The sequence below is a fragment of the Vulpes lagopus genome, chromosome 15, assembly GCF_018345385.1.
Source record: "Vulpes lagopus strain Blue_001 chromosome 15, ASM1834538v1, whole genome shotgun sequence".
Classification (NCBI taxonomy): domain Eukaryota; kingdom Metazoa; phylum Chordata; class Mammalia; order Carnivora; family Canidae; genus Vulpes; species Vulpes lagopus.
In genome coordinates, this window is record NC_054838.1 from 18579444 (window position 1) to 18596862 (window position 17419).

Sequence of the window (17419 nt, forward strand, 5' to 3'; positions counted from 1 at the left end):
GCACCACTACACCAGACTCATGGGGTCACCCTGGCACCTGGTCTACTGTGGAGAGAGGGTCAGAATCCTACCGTGAGGCGGTGAATGTCTTGGGAGAGGAGCCCTATCTGCGTCACGGTGCCTTCCGAAGGTGCCATCTGTAAAATGGGCAGCAGCCTGGTCAGCACACATGGAGTCAGCTTGTGATTCACAGGGATGGCATGCAAGTCCTGTCCTGGGGGAGTGGGTGAGAGCGGGGCCAGGCCCTGAGGAGTGACAGGTGGGCAGAGCACATGCTGTTTCTGTCTTGGGGAAGGGCGGAGCTTCCAGTATCCCGAGGCCCACCCTGGCACCAACACGGAGGGTGCACAGGAGAAGGCCAGACACGGCCTGTCAGAAGCAGCCTTTCCACACGTGCTTGGCGCTCCAGCTATTTCCAGGAGCAAAAAACAGTGGGAAGGAAGGCCTCAGGATGCTGAATACACTGACCATTCCCAGCGACAGCAGGACCCCACGTGCCCATGCCCCAGTACCGGTATGGGTGGGCAACCTTAGAGAGATGCTCATAGAGCTTCCTCCCTGCTAGGAGCCTCCCTCGCCTCCCCTCCTACTCCTCAGGTAATGCTGGTCCACTCCCTCTTCCCTAAGCCTACGTAGACATTGGAGATTTAGAAGCGTCCTCCGAGGGCTTAAAGTATAATCTCTCATTTTCCAGGCGGAAAAATTGAGGCCCACAAAGGGTGACAGGCCTCGCTTGAGGCTGCACAGAGGTTTAGTGACATAATCCCATGCAGGGTTTGCAAACAGGTGCATGCAGAGAGAGACACTCTTCGCAGGACATTGTAGGAAATGAGGGACAGAGCCTACCCTGGGGCTCAGCAGTGACACCCAGCTACCAGCCCTGAGGAGCACCTGCCATTCAGTGTCCTGGGCACTGGGATCAAGCACCAGCTGTGCCAGCTGGAGAGCCCATCCATTTCTCAGCGGTGGACTTCAGCGGGGCCAGGAGGTCATCGCCCATCCCTGGGGCTGCTGATAGTTTAAAAAGCAAATCTCAGCATTGTCTCCATCTGGGACAGATTTAGAGTGCCCTCGATGAGGCCACCAAGCCCTGCCCCTGCCACCAGACAGTTCCTATGGGGCCCAGGGGACCCGGCAGGGCCAAAACCTGCCCTGGGCAGCCTGGAATCTCCTGAGCAGGAACCCAGACTGGCAGGATGTGTCTCTCCCTCAGTCCTCGTCCAGACAAGGCCCATCTGGAAGAGCCATTATCAGTTAGCCAGCCTCTAAATCGGGAGGCCAGGGCAGTTCCTGTTCTGCCAACAGGCCAACCCCTGCAGCAGTTAGGGGCCCAGCCAGGTCAATAGCAGAGAAGCTTACAAAGCACACAAAAGAACAAAGGCTATTTCCACAAGGCGGCTTTCTTGTCTCCCCCTCTACCCCCTAGGTGGCTCATGCCACCGAAATGGACACCAGCTTTGGGGTCTGCGTGACAGATGTGCCCTAGAGTCACTGAGCACAAGGTTCCCCAAGGCTCCACAGAGGGAGATGGAGCCTGGAGCGAACAGGGTATGAGGGTCCCTCCTGGCCCCCGCCCCCTCGTCCATGACACTTGGCAAACGCTGAGTGTGCATGTGGCCAAGGCCCGGTTGAGCGCCACCAGCCATCATGCTGGGCCACCCACGGGACTCTGTCTCCAGCCGTGCCCAGCTCTGTTCCCCTGGCGAGGTCAAGACAAGCAGAACTGTTTGCTTCCTACATAAATATCATCTTTATTCCCAGAAAGAAGCAAGCACCTCCGCGGTAAGGCACAACACAGTTATGCTGTCACTGAGGCAGAAATCCCTGCCGCCATCCCCTGGATCTCGGCCACAGGCCTGAGGCATTTGAGGGTGCCCCTCGATGGAAGCACAGCCGGGGGCCCCGAGAGCCGAGCCTCTTGGGATCGTCCATGACCTCTGGACCCGTGTCCAGCTTCATGCTGGACTGGTGCTGACGGTGGCCACTAAGAATGACTACAAATACACAAGCATCTCTGTGAAAGTCCTCCCGAGTCCATCTTTGGCAACAGTCCCCAAAGCCGGCCCCTTAGCAACTCCATACCCTGGCCACCCCCCAGAGTTCAAAGAGAGACTGGCCGGGGGTACGCAGCAGCTGGAACGTTCTCTGTGAGGCATGCACAGGTGCGGGGGGTGAGGTGCAGCTATATGGTGACACACGCGGTGTTACTGTGAAGCTCTCAGGGTGCACAGAGGACAGGTAACAAGGCCATCAGCTTATCTGTCCCACCTGGTCCAGCCCATCCAGTTCAGGGGCATCAAGGGGGCTATGGCCCCGGTAGCCACTGTAGATCCTGTGACTGTCACCAGTACTGTCACTGGGCTCCATGGGGCAAATGTAGTCCGTCGATTCATCGAATTTCTTTTTTCTTATATTTCCAAAATGTGAAAATCCTAGTTTCTTTGGCTAAAACACAATAAACACAAGATTAAGAGAAGGGGGATTATCAGGTCAGTGGGCTGACAGGACTCACAATATAGCAAAGAGCGGGCCCAGGAGGAAAGGAATGAGGCAAACTACTTCTGGAAAAATTCTCAACAAAATAGAGCTCCTGGCTACGGATAGGCCAACAGATAAATAATCTCGAGTGAGGAGAGAGGATCTTGCTTCTCTAAGACTGTGTATGGGACACTCACGCCCTGCTGTCCTAGGAGTGACATTCTACTTTCCCCAGGGGTGGGAGGGGGCTACAGGAACTTCTAGAGGGTGCCAAGGGGGAGGACCTGCCTGACGTAGCCGCTGCATCAGCTGCTCACAGTGCCTCACGCCCTGGGGAGGCCACAATGGAGAGCCCTGGGCGGCCCCTCCTGCTTGCTCTAGCTTCACACGGTACTACGTCTGCTGGCCTCCCCCAGGCACACTCCTGGTCCTGCTCCCTTGGGAAAGGAGGTCTGTGCATGAACTGTAGCTCGGCCTAGGCATCGCTGTGCCCCTGGGGTCAGGGCCAACCTGGCCTCCAGAGATTGGACGTGCAGGCGTGCAGCCAGAGTAGGACATGGTCTGAGGACAGTGCGGCTCAGGCAGCTTCTAACAGGCTCTGTGGGATTCAGGGAGCCCCAGTGAGTGGTGCTGGTGCCCGTATGACCTCGGGAACCCCAGACAGCTATGTACTGGCCACCTCCACAGCGCAAGGAGCCAGTTGTCACCAGGGGCACTCCCCGTGTTGGCAGGGCAGTTCTGACAGAGACCCCTGTGGCACTACGGCACACAGATGAGCCTGGCTGGAGGGAACTCAGAACCATGAATTCGTCTGCTTGCAAGATGAGTCCAGGGGGCACCGGGGCAGAGGACATGCCCTGGCTGCCTGGGATTAGATGCTTCCTGGATGTGGTGTCTTGGTAAAGAAAGCTGTCCTCTCTTCCCTGGACTCAAGTACGGCAGGGGACTGGCCTAACCAAGCTCTCAGGACAGGACCTGGGAAAGCCTCCTCATCCATGAGCCTCGAGGCAGGGCCCTGCTAGGTCGGCTCCAGCCACCGGGCCCACTGCCGTACAACAGGAGTGCTGGAAGGCAGGCCCCCAGGGGCACCCCAGAAAGGGCCTGGAGACTCACCCGGACTTTGGCTGTGGTGGTCAGGGGTGTGTAAGCGGGTGAGGCCATTTTCTCTCGCTTTTCCTGTTCAGCCTCAGGACCAATCAGGGCATTGAATTTGGTGGTTAGGTGGCGTCTGAGGAGCGTCTTTTGTGGTGGAATATTGAGAAGCATAGCTAGGGTGTCCCCGGTGAAGCGTGGCTCCAGAATCTAAGAAAAAAGCATAGACAGAGCCACCCAGTGATGACCATAGATGCCTCCAGGTGGTGACACTGTGGAATAGGCCCTCATGGGCTGAAGGGTGTCTCCAGAGCAGGGGCTGAAGCTCATCTACTTGCCCTATCACTCCCCTCTGTTTACCTGGCACAAGGCCTGGCTCTGAGTAAACACTAACACATTTGTTCACCAACAACTTCCTTTTTATAGATCTGCAGAGGGCAGTGGCTTCTTGGATAAGGCTGTCTCCCAGGGTCTGCTCTGCTCTGGAGGACACATAAGTATTCCCTTCATTTCCCCACTGACTTTACCACTTGACAGATCTGAGTGACAATCACGACCATACTGTGGCAAGTGCGAAGTTACACTGTAGTGGCCAGTCACTCATTTCCCCAGCCTCTGCATTTCTCCAGGTACAGGTGGAGAGGCTGTGTTAAGGCCGGACTCATGCAACCCATTCGTCCTGAAACCCCCTGGATCTGTTGTTATGGAAGTCCTTCCAGAAATCATCTTGCTTCCATGAAGTATATTAATTCCCAACTGCAAATTATCAAGTATTTTGATATTTCAACTGACATAAGGACTACTGGTATTTTTTTTTTATTGGGATTTATGTCTAGCCATTAAGAAATAAGTTTCTGAATATCCCAGTTTACGCTGAAGAGCCACTCACAATGAGGCCTCCATGGACACCACTCCCACGAAGGTTGGGCGCGTACTCCGCCAGGTCCACGGATCGCAACCACTCCATCACCCTGTGGTTGGACCACTGCACAACTTCTGAAGGAGAAAGGTTACTCTGTGAGAGGGAGAAGGAGAGTGAAAAAGTTAGGTCTCATAGGTCCTACCCGTGGTAGGGGGCCTGTGGGGCCAGCCTCTGTGAATAAGCCTGCCCCAGATGCCCAACCAGAAGACAACCCTCATGCCCAGAGAGTCAGGCAGCCAGCCCAGCCACCTGGGGGCCTTCCCAGTTTCCAAGATATAGAACTCTCATGGAATCTAACAAGATCTTCTACACTGAAATATCTGATCCCAGAATCCTGAGACTCATTAATTCTCTGGTTGGGACTAGTAAATGAAGGCACAGAGTCATTCATTCAGTGATTCAGAAGAACTCGAAAGAGGGCTATCATTTACGAGTTGAGTGTTTCATAGACAAAAGCTGTCCCTGGTGTGGCCAAATGTTTCAGGGGAATACACATTAAGACACTTACACCCAAGTAGCATCTTAATCTTCAGAATGCTCAGCACTGTGCCTGACACACAGAAGGCATTCAAAACCTATTTGTTGAATAGGGAGAAAACGAGACGGCAGGTAGAGGTAGGAGTCTTTAATCCCTCAGGAAGAGGAGTTAGTCTTACAGCGGGCTGATAGTTAGTTCCTAGGAACAGGAATATAGGGGTGTGGCCAGCAACTCTTTAGCTCTGGTGGCCTACAAGAGCTCCAAGCCATGTAGAGGGTGCCCCTCCACACAAGGGCCACCAAGTGCCCCTCTGTACATTCCCCAGAATGTATGTTGCTGTGTCTACCTACACTATTTCTTCTCTTGTGAAACCTGATCACGATCCCCTGTGCATGTGGCACTGCAGGTCAGTTAATGTTGTATCTACGAGTAGGAAGATCTGAAATGTCTGGCTCCTGATGGGCTCTTCCCTCCTCTACTTTGACCCCATCTTTCCATTTTGCTTTCCCCTTCTCCTTTGCACCACTTGCTCATCATCTTTGATCCTTGTGATGGCTTTGAAAGACTTGTTGCTGCCTCTGGCCCCAAGCACGGGTCTCCCCAAGAGTGGTGGGAGCTTAGAGGTCTAGTGTCTGTTGTAGGACATGAAGTGCAGGCCACGGGGGTGTCTAGCAGACCATGAAGTGTTAGCAAAGGAAAGAATTCCAAGCACCCTGCTTCCAAAGGCAGCCATGCTGTGCTGAGGTCATTCTTGTTTTCTCGCACCTAATCTTGCAAGTGTCCCTACTCAGGGCTACCAGGATAGGTACTGTCCTGCCCTCACCTCATCAGCTGGCCGCCGGTGGAGGCAGTGGGGGTTGAACTTGTTGACATGTAGCACGTGAATGGCACATTTGATGCTGAGATGATGTAGTTGGCTGGTGACTTTTAAGAAGAGGAGATCATTCTGGAAGAGAGAAGTTTTGGTTGATAAACCAGAATCTCCAAGGCGGCTAAGATCCCTACATTTCCTTCACAGACCACACACAGACCAGTCTCCCGCATCTCAGGAAGGTGCACATGGACACACCAGCAGCTTTTCTTAGCATGATGGTTCATACTCTGCTACCTCGGACCTCTTATGTGACTAACAATACTAACTTCTAGAAGGAAGAGGTGGAATCGAGTTTAAAATAAGCACCCCAGGGATACCTGAGCTGTGTGCTTGTAGGGACAACCGAAGCATAAAAAGGGAAAATCCTCACCACAGTTAGGTACTGCAGCATTCGCCCATCGACTCTGGACTCATGAAATTGGTCTTTGTACTGCGGTAAGCCAATATCATCAAGCCAGCCTACAGAAACCAGAAGAAACAGGTGTGGTCGGGCTCATAAGAATGGGAGACTAGAATGCAAATGCATAAAAAGCAACAAATAGTCATCTTGAAGGCCCAGCTGTATTCCCCATAAGGAACCTGCCCAGCTGCCTCTCCCAAGGAGAGCACAGTCTTTGAGGCATGCATTCACAGGCAAGTGACATGCATATATACTGCTCGTCCTTACGTGTCACCCAGATGTGGTCCAGCAGCGCAGACTTCTCCTCCTGCTTGGTGTTGATGGCTTTCACAGCTAAAATCAGCTTCTTCCTGTGCAGAGGTTGCTTAATTCCTAACTCCTGGAATTGAAAGATGAAGACAGATGTGGACATCCAGCCGGCAGCTTGACCCTCAGAGGGCGTCATGTCTGGGTGGAGACAGTCCACCTTGGGGTGAGGGCCCTGGGATCAACCTACAGTGACAAGAGGAAACCTCCGCCTCCTCCACCTGCCCACATGTGCCTGTGTGTGTGTGTGTGTGTGTGTGTGTGTGTGTGTACGCATGCGCATGTAAGGGCAAGGGATTGGGGAGTAGGAGCCTCACCTCCCCAGACATTGGTTTGAGGAGAAATGGGAACCCCCTTCCCAGGGCTCAGCCTTTACCTTTTCCATGTCCTGAGGGGTAGCTGACAGCAAAGTGTGGCCAGAAGTCACCCACTGCCTGGCAAAGATCACGTACTGACCCAGCCCGAAGTCCTCCAGCCATGCACACACGCGCTCTGTGCTCCACTGGGCAAAAGGGGCACTGGCATCACTAGAAGCAGGAAAATAGCATGGCCCTGTTAGTGGGAGAGCCTGAGGCTGCATCTGGACATAACAGAGCCTCAGAAAAAAAAGGGAACCATGTTTTAAACCATCCTGATCGTGGGATCTAGCCATACAAAGTTCCAATACTCATTTGCAGCAGGCTCTAGAGTTTTCTATGATAACACCTGGTCTGAATTTTGAATCTGCAGGGACTGTGAGCACGGGCCAGTCCTGTGGTCCTCAGGATGCTGTATTTATGTGCCGTCAGTCCACTTCTCAGGCACACGTGCCACAAGCCCAGAAGCGTGCCTCATTAGGAGGATAACTGTGTCATCAACAGGGTTTTTATGGATCAACACTGTTTTTAGGGAAATGCTTAGAAAACTAGGAAAAGGGGGTCAGTTCTCTAACATTAGAAAAGAAAACCTTCTGAGCAGCTAATACTTCATTAATGAAACACTAGGGACATTCACGTTAAAGTCAATAAAGAGAATATTTTTAATCAGGACTGACAACACGGGTCTGAGAGCGCAACCAGCATAAGAAGAAAGAAAAAGAAGGCTAGAAGGTAAAAGTAAAAGACAACCACTCTTCTCAGATGATGTACCTGCGTGCCTGGAAAACCTAAGAAAACTCAGTGAGGTGGCTAGTTCTAAAACACATATACTAGCTGCAGGACTTGTAGAGCTAATAATAGCACACATACTAACATTTTTGTTAAAATAATTTTAAAATCCCGTTTATAGCCATCAGAACTATAAAATGTCTAGGAGCTGCTTTCACCTGCAATGCCTAGGTCTTACGTAAGCGTGTGTGGGGATAAGAAGCAGTGCAGGGGGAGGTGGCGACTATAACACTCCATTGAGCAGCATCGAATCATGAATAAATGACAAGCTAGATCGTGTTCCTAGACAGGATGGCTGGGTATTACAAAGCCATCCGTTCTGAAAGACATCAATTTTTCATTTAAGAGTGACTATAATGGCCCATTGGAAACCTCCATGGAGTCTGAGGTGGGGAGGTTGACAAAGCAACTTTATGTTCTTTGGAAGAAAAATAAACCACAGGATTTATGGAATGTAGAAAACTAGATAGTCTGTAAGGTTCCTTCCAGGAAAGTACCCCTAACATGCCCGTTAAAAATTTTTTTTGAATGCCTGGTTGAGTTGTTCCTAAGGTGAAGGAGTTAAAAGACCAGAAGGACAAGAAAGCATGATTCTAGATGCCCTGGGGTAAATAATGGCCACTTGGAGTAATAAGCTATGAGTAGGTATGGATCCAGGTTTTGTGAGACTTAGAACTTGTAAAATTTAGGGGCCTTCTTCCAGAAAAGTACAAAATTTGAATATGGAATTACGAACAAATATTCATTTAGGATGAGAAATCACAAAAGGTTACACATTTAATTAAACTGAAAAAAAAATCACGAAATATAGAAATATTTTTATTAATTCCTATTACAAGTTTGTTATCTTTGTCGATGTATTATATTATGTAAAATCAAGAAATTTTCAGCTTTTTCCAGTGTTTTCACAGGATTCACTCTATATGAACAATAATCCAGGAACTTAATTCACTATATTTGGAATGTATCTTTTGCGTTTAATGAGTTACTGCTTTTGGTATGATCTGGAATTTGTTTTTTGTTGAGATACTAGTTTTTAAAAAAGCCAATTAACATATAGCATATTATTGGTTTCAGAGGTAAAGTTTAGTGATTCATCAGTTGCATATAATACCCAGGGTGCATTCCATCAAGTGCCTTCCTTTTTGCCCATCACTCAGTTACCCCATCCCCCCACCCACCTCCCTTCCAGCAACCCTCAGTTTGTTTCATAGAGTTTAAAAAAAAAAAAGACCAAAATAAACTTAAGATTATTTATTTGAGATAGAGAGCACGAGCGAGTGGGGAGGAGGAAACAGAGGAAGAAGGAAAAGCAGGCTCCCCACTGAGCAGCAAGCCTGATGCCTGCCCTGAGCGGAAGGCAGATGCTTAACTGACTAGGCCACCATGTGCCCCGGTTTGTCTAATCTTAATGCCAGAATACTTTCAATTTTAAAAGTTCATTTTATCATTTTTACTTCACATTCTATTAGTTTGTTATTTCACTCATTTTCTTATTTCTGGAAATTGGTAAAAATAAATATTCAATATATAGGAGATTTCAGTTCTGAAGGACAAACATGTTTTTGAGATCATTTAAAAACCTTGGTCCTGAGCAGCCCAGGTGGCTCAGTGGTTTAGTGCCACCGTCAGCCCAGGGCCTGATCCTGGAGTCCCGGGCTTGAGTCCCGCGTCGGGCTCCCTGCATGTGGCCTGCTTCTCCCTCTGCCTCTGTCTCTGCCTCTCTCTCTGTGTGTGCCTCTCATAAATAAATAAATAAATAAATAAATAAATAAATAAATAAATAATAAATAAAATAAAATAAAATAAAATAAAATAAAATAAAATAAAATAAAATAAAATAAAAACCTTGGTCGTGTACACCTTCTAGAGCTCTGGTGCTCATCTTCAACAGAATTCCCACGTCCTTCTTTATAAATTGTCTCCACCCTCCTACACCTTCGTTGTTCCTATAGTGGCAGATCCTGCTTTTCCACCCCCTTGCCCCCATGAGTTGCTCGCAGTTCTAGGGTCTCCCAGGGCTATAGCTGAACATGCAATTAAGTAATTTAGAGAGGACAGAGAAGGTACATTTCAGACACAGCCAAACCACTTGCTTTACTGACATGTTCCAAAACATCTTTCCAAATTGCAGTTAAAATGACGTAACAGATTATCAGATAGCCATCCCCATGAAAGAGAGAGAACAGGGATCCCTGGGTGGCGCAGCGGTTTGGCGCCTGCCTTTGGCCCAGGGCGCAATCCTGAAGACCTGGGATTGAATCCCACATCAGGCTCCCGGTGCATGGAGCCTGCTTCTCCCTCTGCCTCTCTCTCTCTCTCTCTCTCTGTGACTATCATAAATAAATAAAAATTTTAAAAAAATTTTAAAAAAAAGAGAGAGAGAACATATGGTGCATTTATAATTGTATACACTTCATTAGTGTGTTTCTGACTAGAGAGAAGTTCTGTTTTGACTAAGCATCCAAGAGAACCAAATCCCTTGCCTGATCTAATAACTGGAAGAAGTTTTCACAGAATAGCTTCTGGTTTTATACATTTGAAATGTTTCTTTTCCGCTACCCCATACTTCTGATACTGAGTGCCGAAGGACACGTTGATACTAGGACATGATCTCCAATTTTGTATCTCTGTATCAGAGTGCTGGGCAAATAGGCACACTGGGAGGTATCAGGAATCCTGAAAGCCATTTTTACACAGAACAGCTAGTCAACTAAACATGAAGTGACTGCAAACCACATATGCATAGCCCAATAAATCCAGACTAAATGGATACCCCAAACTCAACTTCCCCCTTAGCCAGATCCCCCAAATATCCCCATACTGCTCTTATGTCATCTGACAGAAGGCCATGTAGGTAGGCCAAGGGAAGGTAGGAGTAAAGAGTCAGCAGTCAAAAACTGGTTGTGTTAAAATACCTTACTTAGGAAAGTTTTGCAAAACACACGGCTTTGTCAGCACATTGACTGGACTCTCTCTAGATCCTAGAAGACATTCGGGTGTGAGTAAAGGAGCTTGAAGCTTAGACTTTCTCACATTCAGGATAAACCTGATGCCAAGAATACAGGAGAAAGGCAATAAAATAGTCTGATGGGAGACCTTCGTAGAGCTATAATCCCAAAGGGCAGGAAGACTCAGGAGGCCAACTTGACAAATCCTTGCACAAAAATAAGATGCAGCCATGTGATCAACTCTGCCTGACTTCAACATTATACACTGCTTTTTTTTTTGGAAAGATAAAAACACCTCTCACCATGTACCAAAATAAATCCCCAAATAGAGGATTCAAACAGTTTTTTTTCTTTAAATCATCAAAAAAAATTAACATGAACAAAACCACAAAGGAGAAGTTCATGAACCTCATTATACATAAACATAAAATTCCATAAGTCAAAGTGTCACAGAATAAAGTAAAATTCTGCAGCAGGCCTAAAAAAAGAATTTATCACAAATATTAGACATAGCTTCATGTCTTACTCTATAGAGACCAGATAGGAATCTGTAGACAGACATTAGCAAAAAATGGCAAAAAATGCAGACAATTCATAAAAAGTAAAATGACAAACATCTGCAAAGCAAATTAACAACAAAATGTAATTTTTTTTGTGGGTGTGACAGGCACTCTGTAGAGCAGTGCTGACTGGAATGTACATCAGTAAAACCAGAGGAAAAAAAGACAATAAAATTCATTCTTCTATAACCTTGGAGAGGAGTCCTATGAAATGTCATTATCAAATATTATTTTAAAAAGAAATGTTTTCTTTTTTTTTAAATTTTACTTATTTATTCATGAGAGACACACACAGAGAGAGGCAGAGACACAGGCAGAGGGAGAGGCAGGCTCCATGCAGAGAGCCTGATGTGGGACTTGATCCTGGGACTCTGGGATCACAATCTGAGCCAAAGGCAGACACTCCACCACTGAGCCACCCAGGCGTCCCCAAAAGAAATATTTCATTAGAAAAAAAGAGACTAGGGCTGGAGACTTTCTGTAACCAAGTACTTTTATAAAGATATTGGTGATGATACTTTGTAAGGCTATCCCTAAACATCTGTAAATACCAGAAGACGTCAGTTTATATCAAATTTCTGCTTATGAACAATAGAGGCCTTTCTTCTCTACCAGCGAATACATGGCCTTACCACAAGCACTGCTGGGATAAATGCAACAGTCTCCTCAGGACTTCTTTCCCTTCCCCTTCCTCATCCTTGATATGGTTAACAAACCACAAAGACATCAAAGCAGCCCTGTGGCTGGAAATGCAGTTTCTCCTTCAGCAGAGAAAGTTCCTGACTTTGGTTACCCCATCCCAAAATGGCTGGCAGAGGGTACACGGGTCCCCTAAACACGCACTAAGGAAAAATGCCGAAGGGTCTGAGAGAAAGTTCTTCTACCCCTGCCAGTGAATCAATCCTACAGAAATGGTCAGAATTGGAGCTAATGTTCATCATGCAAGCTTACTGTAGATTTTTTTCATCTCTGAAAAATCAGAAACAATTAAGTCTAAATTTAAAAATTGCTAATAAGTTAGAAGGCTCTTATGGAATATACAAGCTTTCTTTGGCTCACTTTTTCATGGCTCTGGATTGGTCTCTGCCTTCTCAGACCATGTCCTTAGATTTACCGACCATTTACATTTGTAACACCAATGCCTTGATCCTGAGAGAGCACGTACAGAAGTCTACATATCCCACATCTCTCTGCATGGCACTTGGAGGATACATCTGGGGACATCTATCAGAGTGCAAGTGGATCTAGAGAGGCCGCATGTCTCACGCCCAAGCACACCTGGAAAGCCTAGAAACCTGGGGTGGCAGGGTGGGGAAGGGTAGTGTGCATCTGTGGGTTCCCTTTCTTAGAGGTGCAGGTCTGGGAACAATAGGATACTTTCAGGATACCTTCTCCTCTCATCACTGGGACCTAGACTGGATTGTTTCTGAGAACTGACATTTCAGTTGTGCCCATCTTATTCACTACCTGCATTTGGCACAGGTGTATGGCAATCTCAGAGGAATGAAATAGGAGTTAAACGTTACTTTTCACTGTTTGGTTAGATTTAAAATGTCATAATCCAATCCTGAGGAAAGCACCCAGACGTCTGATCTTGGCTGAGCAACTCAGACTTCAGGAGATAATTACTGGAGATAATATTTTGTTGAAATTGTCTTATGGGAACAGGGGATCAGAGGATATAGAAAGTGATTTTCCTTTTTTTTTTTTTTTTCTACCATAAAGTGATTTTCTACCATAAAGTGATTTTCCTAAAACAAAAGAGTAAAGTTGCACCTGGGCAGGCCTGAGAGAGGCACACTTTCGCAGAATAGGGTGGCCCACGGACAGGGGGCAGAGCCAGTAACTGGAAGGCATCTACCAGTGCAGTCAGGGCAGGCCAGGAAAAGTTTAACTCCTTTTCTTGCTTTTTTATATGGGCGTGATGGGTGACTCATGCCAAAGTTTCCATTGTGGTTCCAGGGCACACACCCTCTACAACCCCTTTTCGCCAACACCCTTCAGCAAAGTGTGGTGCCTTGTCTTAGGAGAGATAATAGCAACATGGCCCTGCTCAGCCAACAGCCTTTGTGGAGGTCTGTGCAGTTGGGGGTACAAAGCCCTTCCTCACATCTACTAGAGGAAGATCACCAGTGAATGGCAGACTGCTGATGCTTGGCTTAGATGGGCAGTAGCGCGTGCAATCCTCATATGAGGAGACTGAGGCATCAGAGAGGTTATAGAACATGGTTAAGGCTTGGTGCTAGGAATTGGTTGAGTGGACACTGCAACTCAGGTCTATGATTCCAGAATCTGTGCCATTCATGGCTGCACCAGAGTTTCTCAACTCAGTGCACAGACGCACTGCTGAGAATGAATTACACCTGTGCAGAGCCACTGAGGTCCTTGGGGCGGCCAGAAGGCTCACCCCCAACGTTGGCTTGTAGGAAGCCTCTTGACTTTATTTCCGTGTGTCTGCAAAGCATGAGCAATGTCCCCTCGTGCTATGTGGGAAAAGGGGGAGCAGCTCTGCACTAGGACTCCTGCCTCCCATCTCTGGAGCGTTCAGCCCCCTGGCCAAGATCTCATGGTTTTCTGTGGATGGACTGGAGGGAGCCTTACCTTTTCTGGCCTTTGGAGTCTCTGGTCCTAGAGAGCCTAGGCCCTGCAGTGGCCCGGAGCCCACCTCGTCGAAACTCTGCCATCCCCGGGGCATCAGTGTTGAAGTTCCCGGACTGAGTTCTTCGGATTCTGTGTGGAGAGGAGTCCGTGGAGACCGTCAGGGGGCAGGCCTGGGAGCATGTAGGCAGTGTACTACCCCCCTATGCAGGGCCACACCAGCTGGACCCTGACTCTCTATGGCACTGCCGCCCAGGGCCTCCGCAGAGGTCAAGTATCATGGCCCATGACGGCTCCCCAGACCCAAGCCTCAATTCTCATTCTGCCTCTGGGATTTGGGGCACAGCCTGAGGGGTCCAAGTGAGGAGTGATGCCTGGTAGGTGGCCCTTTTCTACCACATTTCACACCCTGAGTCAGTGGCGTCAGCAAGTCCTTCCTCAGACACAGACTGACCCCTCAGCAGGAAGAAATTGCTCTCATCCATGTGTCTCTCCCAAAGTCCATGTGGTGTAAGCTGCAGAGAATGTGCTTGGGGTTCATGGGAAGGATGGGTGCCTGGAATGCAGGGCAGGGAAGGCATCTGCTACATTTAATGTTCTCCTCCTCTGGCCCCTCAAAGAGAGCTCAAATTCTTCCAATAGCCATTCTGTTTCTACTGCTGTTCCAACATCAAATTAAACAGGAGCCTATTGTAGTCCTTTGCCCATTCAAGAAGAATCTTAATTTTAAGTGATGTAATTAGGATCACCACCACCAACTTACTTTCCCCAGAACTTCCTGATGCCTTTGGGGCTCCGTTTACCATCTGGCGTTAGGGGAGACTGGGGGCTTGAGTCAGTGCCCGATGACGTGGAGGACAGGTCGTTGACCACGGCAGTGTCGTCCCAACCACTTTCTGTGTCTCCTGAGATGGAAAGAATGGAATGGGGGTGTGAAGGACAGGAAGGAACATGACCTTGGGCAACCTCCTCCCCAGGCCAGGGCCATCCTTCAGGGGGCAGAACTTTACACCTCCATCTCAGAGACCAGCAGGGGGCTCAGGTACACTCTAGGTTCTCTCTCTGAGGACTGGACAGGTTAAAGTTTCAAATTTGGGTGAGCTAATGTCTTCAAATGCTGAAGACTAGGGGGTCCAAGTACTTGCAGGTAACTCCAACATGGAGCTTCCTCCTTTCCCCAAGGGAGATGCAGGAATGCAGGCAGAAGGAGGACTTGGCTGAACGTTCTGGAAGGGGAGGGTGTCAGGGTCGGGAAACATGGGCATCTCACTCTCCACCTCACCTGGAAGGGTACAGTACCTAATACGGGGGCACTGACACTCCGGCCACGATCTCCAGCCAATCAAGAAGCAGAGAAGCCACATGAAGAAGCAAGAGAGGCCAAAGTCCAGCCCAACAGAGTTATAGGGAAGCAAAGAAATAAACAAAAGAGTCATCGAGCAAGAGAGAAAAACTCAAACAGAAAGAAAAATAATCCCATAAGAAAAGAAGGGGGGGAACAGTGAGTGAACTTGGCCCATAGGGTCAGTGCAGTGAGAGAAGGCCTCCTGTGAGGGGACCAAATACTCCTGGGGCCACTTCCTGGCAGTCTGAGGTGTCCATACACACGTAGGAAGAGGGAGGGAGAGCAACAGGGGCTCATATACCCGGCCACATGCAGCTCTTGTGTGGCTGCCAGGGTTCCCTCACATCAGACTAGAATGGTCTGAAGCAGTTGCAAGTGCAGAGTCTCAGTGTTACTAGAACAGATGCATTCAAGAGCTTATCTGGAGTTCCTGCAGCCAGAGGCAGAACTGGCCAAGGGCAGAAGCCAACACATGGGCTGGCACAGGGAACTACCAAGGATGAGGAGGAGGGTAGGGAGAGCTCTGCAGGGACCAGAACGTTCCCTCCTAGGCTCCACTGATCTGCTGTTCTTGAGGAAATATGGCCTACTCTGCATGAAAAGCAGCAAAGATCTCCATGATCCCAGGCCCTAAGCACCAAAAGGGTACCTGTGGATGGACATCCTTGCCCACTGGCCACTCCATTTCCCTAAGGAAACACTCTCCCTGGGAAGAGCACATAATATCATCCTACTGGTAATAGGGATGCTGCAAGAGGAAGGCAGAGACAGGAGAGAGAAGATCAGGATGACAGAGGAGGAGGGAGGGAGGGACAGGAGGGATGCTGTGGGGGGAGGGGGGACTAAGAGGGAGAGAACAGAGGAATGAAGGGAAAGACAGGAAGGGCCAGGGGAGGAGGGCAGGAAGAGGGCAAATGGGGGTGGAGTGATTGCAGAAAGAAAGGGCGGGCTCATAGCCTGGGTTTCTGGCACTCTCTAGGGCTTACCAAAGGAAACAATGTACCCAGAAAGGGAGCCATGGTCTTTGCAAGTGAGGCCACCCAGAGGGACGACTTGTCCCGTCCACCCACCCTCACCATCCTCCAACCATGGGCCACGGCAGTCGGGGCAAAGACCTTTGCAATAACAATAACTGAAAGTGCCAAGGCCACCGCCCAGGGGCCTCCGGCCCAGAGGCCTGGATACTCACTCAGCCTCAGCAGGCTGCTCCCTGCAGGGTCCGGCTGGGAGGCAGTGGGAGTGGACCTGGCAGCCTCTCCATTGGGCGTGGCTCCAGAAAGCTTCCCAGGTAACGTGGGGTATTTGTGCTCCACCAGGAAAGGGCTGTCCTATTGGAAGGAGAGAAGGAGACGTGTTGAAGCAACTTATCAGCCTCAAATGCAAACCCAGGTAGGAAATCTTCGGATGCAGGGACAACTCAGTTTTCTAAGAGCCATTTTTCACTTAGGCCAACTCAAAGGCCTTTCAAAGATCATTTAGTCCAGGCAAAGGGACCAGAGTTCTGAGAATGAGACTTGCCCAAGGTCCACGCAAGGAGACAGGGACAGAGTCAGGCCCAAACCCAGGGCTGACTACAACTGACTCTATTTTTTTTTTTAATTTTTATTTATTTATGATAGTCACAGAGAGAGAGAGAGAGAGGGGCAGAGACACAGGCAGAGGGAGAAGCAGGCTCCATGCACCGGGAGCCTGATGTGGGATTCGATCCCGGGTCTCCAGGATCGCGCCCTGGGCCAAAGGCAGGCACCAAACCGCTGCACCACCCAGGGATCCCTACAACTGACTCTAAATGGGAAGTAGAAGTGTCTTGCAAAGGGGACCCTTTGCCATTTGGCCTGCTGCTTGGAAACTCAGCGAACTAACAGCTATGAGTTGCCTGTTGAATGTTTTGAAGTAACAAACCCAAATTCTAGTAAAGGGTATATCTGTTGCTTTATTATATGTATTTATAATATACATCATATACAAATTATATTTATGTATTCTAATAACAGTTATTTTGAAAACTACCAGGTTAAGGCAAAGCAAGAAGGCACACACTCACTCGGGACATGACAAGAGAAAACAGGCCACGTATGAGGTTCGGCCCCAGTGTGCACACACCTTGGCTATAGAAAGGGTGCCCCGAAAAACAAGATAATGTAAAGGGAAAAGAATTGCACTTATTTGGTGTAAGATGGACATAATGCAGTCAGAGAAAAACAAATACCATATGATTTCACTCATATGTGGAATTTAAGAAATAAAACAAATGAACAAAGTGAAAAAGA

At 48.6% G+C, this 17419-nt stretch overlaps 1 protein-coding gene across 14 annotated transcripts in view; it reads right to left on the reverse strand.

Moving 5' to 3' along the window:
- The window catches only part of PPFIBP2 (PPFIA binding protein 2), a 147103-nt gene that overhangs the window by 1665 nt on the left and 128019 nt on the right, over positions 1-17419 (reverse strand). For 11 of the 14 annotated variants that reach the window (XM_041730028.1, XM_041730024.1, XM_041730025.1 and 8 more), the window contains 12 exons: positions 16339-16477; positions 15104-15136; positions 14568-14709; positions 13808-13936; positions 6927-7077; positions 6512-6623; positions 6215-6303; positions 5794-5916; positions 4460-4585; positions 3592-3780; positions 2269-2445; positions 72-137 (listed from right to left, as the gene is read on the reverse strand). In XM_041730028.1, coding sequence (XP_041585962.1) covers positions 72-137; positions 2269-2445; positions 3592-3780; positions 4460-4585; positions 5794-5916; positions 6215-6303; positions 6512-6623; positions 6927-7077; positions 13808-13936; positions 14568-14709; positions 15104-15136; positions 16339-16477 — 1476 coding nt within the window. Of the gene's footprint in view, positions 1-71; positions 138-2268; positions 2446-3591; positions 3781-4459; positions 4586-5793; positions 5917-6214; positions 6304-6511; positions 6624-6926; positions 7078-13807; positions 13937-14567; positions 14710-15103; positions 15137-16338; positions 16478-17419 lie in introns of those variants that run through there. The other 3 variants (XM_041730031.1, XM_041730027.1, XR_005983897.1) reach the window with 2 other exon arrangements.